At 38.9% G+C, this 4209-nt stretch overlaps 1 protein-coding gene across 1 annotated transcript in view; it reads left to right on the top strand.

Annotated features, from left to right (window-relative positions):
• The window catches only part of FBXO9 (F-box protein 9), a 28581-nt gene that overhangs the window by 17787 nt on the left and 6585 nt on the right, over positions 1-4209 (top strand). The window contains exons 7-10 of the mRNA XM_006763192.2: positions 1872-1990; positions 2211-2301; positions 2978-3073; positions 3404-3497. Of these exons, the coding sequence (XP_006763255.1) occupies positions 1872-1990; positions 2211-2301; positions 2978-3073; positions 3404-3497 (400 nt within the window). The remainder of the gene's footprint in view (positions 1-1871; positions 1991-2210; positions 2302-2977; positions 3074-3403; positions 3498-4209) is intronic.

The following is a 4209-nucleotide window of genomic DNA, read 5'->3' on the forward strand; positions in this document are numbered from 1 at the left end:
TGTTCTCCCATGCAGTGGGCTTTCTTGTTGTTTTGCTTATGGTTTCTTTTGCTGTGCAGAAGCTTTTTATTTTAATGTAGTCCCAGTTGTTTATTTTCTCTTTGTTTTCCATTGCCCTAGGAGCTGTGTCAATGAAGATATTGCTTCGGCATATGTCTGAGATTTTGCTGCCTGTGGATCCCCCTAAGATTTTTATGGTTTATTAATTGAGCAATTTCTGAGTTCTCTATTCTGTTCATTGTTCTGTTCTTGTTCCAGTACCATGCAGTTTTGAGAACAGTGGCTTTGTAATACAGCTTAATATCTGGTATTGAGATCCTTCCTACTTTGTTCTTCTTTTTCAGGATAGCTGCAGCTATTCAGGGTCTTTTTTTATTCCAGGTGAATTTTTGGAGAGTTCGTTTTAGGTGTGTGAAATATGCTGTTGGTATTTTAATACACATTGCATTAAATATAGACTGTCTTGGTTAGCATGGACATTTTTATGATGGTTATTCTACCAATCCATGAGCATGGTATATTCTTCCAGTTGTTTATCTTTCTCTAGCTCTTTTCTCAACATCCTGTACTTTTCCGAGTACAGGTCTTTTACCTCCTTGGTTAAGTTTATCTATCCATCTATCGATATAAAAAAATAGAGAAATATGCTAAGTGACCGGGACACTGTAATGGGTCGACTGGATAGGAGGTTGCGCGTGCAGCGTCGGGGGTGGGGTGGCAGGGGCCTCCACGCGCTTGCGTTGGGGGAGGGCTGATCAGTAGCTGCCACAGCTGCTTCAAGGGCCAGAGAGGGAGGCAGGGCCAGACCGGAGGGTGGGCAGTGCCACAAAATTTCAAATCGCGCTCTTAGTTGGTGTATAAAAATGCCATAGATTTCTTGGCGTTAATTTTGTGTCCTGCTACATTGCCAATTCATTTATTAAGTCTAATAATTTTTTGATGGTGTCTTTAGTTTTTTCTATGTACAGTATCATGTCATCTGTGAATAAGGACAGTTTTACGTTTTCTTTTCCAATTTGGATGTCTTTTATTTCTTCTTGTCTAATTACTATGGCTAGCACTTCCAGAACTATGTCGAACAGGAGTGATGAAAGTGGGTAAGTGATGCCGAAACCGGTTTGGCTCAGTGGATAGAGCGTCGACTAGTAGACTGAAAGGTCCCAGTTTCGATTCCGGGCAGTGGCATGTACCTTGGTTGCAGACACATCCCCAGTAGGGAGTGTGCAGGAGGCAGCTAGCTGATCAATGTCTCTCTCTCTCATCGATGTTTCTAACTCTCTATCTCTCTTCCTTCCTCTCTGTAAAAAATCAGTAAAATATATTTTTTTTTTTTAAAAAAAGAAAGTGGGTAGATGACCTCTATCTTACTTAATAGACACTCCCACCTGTAAACTAGGACCTCACCTGCCCCTGACTACCCCTGAAATTATGTAGTCTATACTTCACCGTGCTCACTTTGCTGCAACCATGTAGCCTTTTTTGCTCCTTGTTAGAGCATACTAGCTACACACTTACCTGAGGGTCTTACACTTGCTACAAGTTTCTGCCCAGGGTATTCTTCATCACCTCCCAGAGAGGCCTCTCTCAGCCACTGTATCTAAAATAGTCTTTATTTTCCCTCCATGACTTCGTCTATTCACCCTGCTTGCTTTGTTTTTGCACTGAGCACATTACTTGAAACTTTGTTTTCTTGCTTTCCCAACAGAAAAAGAGCAGGGCCTTTTCCCACCAATCTATATCCAGACCCAGGACTATGCCTAGCAGGCACTCAGCAAATACTTGCTGAATAGAAAATGGCTGGTAGCAGGACCATTTCTGCATATAGGGACTTAGCCTTTTACATATATTGATGTTGTACTTTTATTACTTAGAGACCCTGAAATATGGCGTTTGGCCTGCTTGAAAGTTTGGGGCAGAAGCTGTATTAAACTTGTTCCATACACATCCTGGAGAGAGATGTTTCTAGAAAGGCCCCGTGTTCGGTTTGATGGTAAGTTGAACCCTTTAGAACTCAAGAGAAATAGAGATTTATCACGTTGACTTTGATAAATACCCAGTCTTAGTTTTCTCTAACAGACCTAAGTATTATGAGCATATTTAAAGGAAACGACAATAAAAATGAAGCTAGAAATGTGCTATATGATTTTATTTTTAAAATGTTTAAATTTATTATGTTTCTAGTTCTTTAAAATAATGTTTCTTTTTTATAGGCGTATATATCAGTAAAACCACATATATTCGTCAAGGGGAACAGTCTCTTGATGGTTTCTATAGAGCCTGGCACCAAGTGGAATATTACAGGTACAACTGTAGTAAACTGAGTGAGTGAAAAATTCTCTCTCTCCGAGTATTCATTCATTAGTAATTGGACATCTCTTCTCGGTAGCTTTTGCATTTATCCACAAGATGGCCCTCAGTATTTTTATCAACTATTTTAGTAAGAATTGCACGCAAAAGAACCAATGGGGTACTACAAATTTAAAACCTCCTAGCCTCTAAATCTAAGAATCATTTTACATGTTAGAGTTCTTCCTTGTCTCTTGCCCTTGGTGAACTCATTTGCCTTTTCCAATAGCTTGTGCTCTTAATTCAGCCTTTTTGTTCATCAGCTAATACTGTGAGAAATGAGTAGATATGTGAACTACTGTATTGTGAGATTCCATTTCTGTTTGACATTAGTGTTTTAGGAAAAAACATACAGAACTTTAATAGAGTATTATTTAATCTAACTTTGTATTCAGTGAGTGAAACTAAAAGTTCAACAGTTCCCTAGAAGGAAGATAATAAAATGCCTTTCGTTCTTTGTCGCTGGCCTCACAGGTTGTCAGTCATGTTTTAATGATGTTTTGCCAGTCCTTTGGCCCATGGTATTTCCGTCTCGGTTTCACAGCTATGGCTAGGTTGAGGTACCAGTAGAGAAGGACGAGTTTTATACTTTGTGTGTGGTGTTTTTTGGTGTTCTGTTTCTGTTACACAGGTACATAAGATTCTTTCCTGATGGCCATGTGATGATGTTGACAACCCCCGAGGAGCCTCAGTCCATTGTTCCTCGTTTAAGAACTCGGAATACCAGGTAGTGTTTTCCTCTAACATTTGTTTTCTATCCCAGTCACATTTTATATGAATGTATAGGTGAATGTAATCCTGTGTTTCCTTAACTTACTACTGGATGATTTAACAAACAGTCACTGGGTAGGCATTTGTGGAAAAGATCAATTCTGCACATTTCCCCTGGAGAGTGTACTTAAGTGGGTGTCTGGGGCCTTGAAAACTACGTTCACTCACATCCTAGCTGATTCTTCTCGAGCAAGTTGCTTAAACACTTTATAATCCATTACTTCCTAGATTACTTAAATACATGTAATAACTGATTAATAGACTTAAAGTATTTTTTTATTTTTAGAACTGATGCAGTTCTACTGGGCCATTATCGCTTGTCACAGGATACAGACAATCAGACCAAAGTATATGCTGTGATAACTAAGAAAAAAGAAGAAGTGAGTATACAAGGTTGAAGTAGCAGTTTACTTTTTTTTTTTAATCCTCACCTGAGGATATTTTTCCATTGATTTTTAGAGAGAGTGGGAGAGAGAGGGAAAGACAGAGAGAAATATTGATGTGAGAGAAACACATCGATTTGGTTGCCTCCTACACACGCCCCAATCAGTGCCTGGGCTAGGAAGGGGTCCGGACCAGGGAAGAGCCTGAAACCGAGGTACGTGCCCTTGACCAGAATCAAACCTGGGGCCTCTCAGTACGCAGGTTGATGCTCTGTCCACTGAGCCAAACCAGCTAGGGCTATATGATTATTTCTTATAAACACACAAAAGCTTTCTGAGAATGGCATAAGATATATGGCAACCCAACTATTTATAAATTTATAAACTATGCAAATTATAATAATTTGAGGTATAGTATTAAAACTAAATAATTCTAAATGTAAGTTAATCTTGAACAAAGAAAAACTGTCTTAATTTACACAATGGACTTAAAATGTTTCAAAGCAACACTAAAAATGCTTGTCATAAAAGATATTATCCAAAGAAATAAAAAATTAAAAGAATATTTCATCCAAAATTTCAAAGACTCTGTCTCCTAATCTTGCCCATTTATCACTTTTATTAATAAACTAGAGGCCCAGTGCACAAAAATATGTGCACTCGGGGGTGTCCCTGACCCCGGCCTGTGCCCTTTTGCAGTCTGGGAACC

The sequence above is a fragment of the Myotis davidii genome, unplaced genomic scaffold (assembly GCF_000327345.1).
Source record: "Myotis davidii unplaced genomic scaffold, ASM32734v1 scaffold1497, whole genome shotgun sequence".
NCBI lineage: Eukaryota > Metazoa > Chordata > Mammalia > Chiroptera > Vespertilionidae > Myotis > Myotis davidii.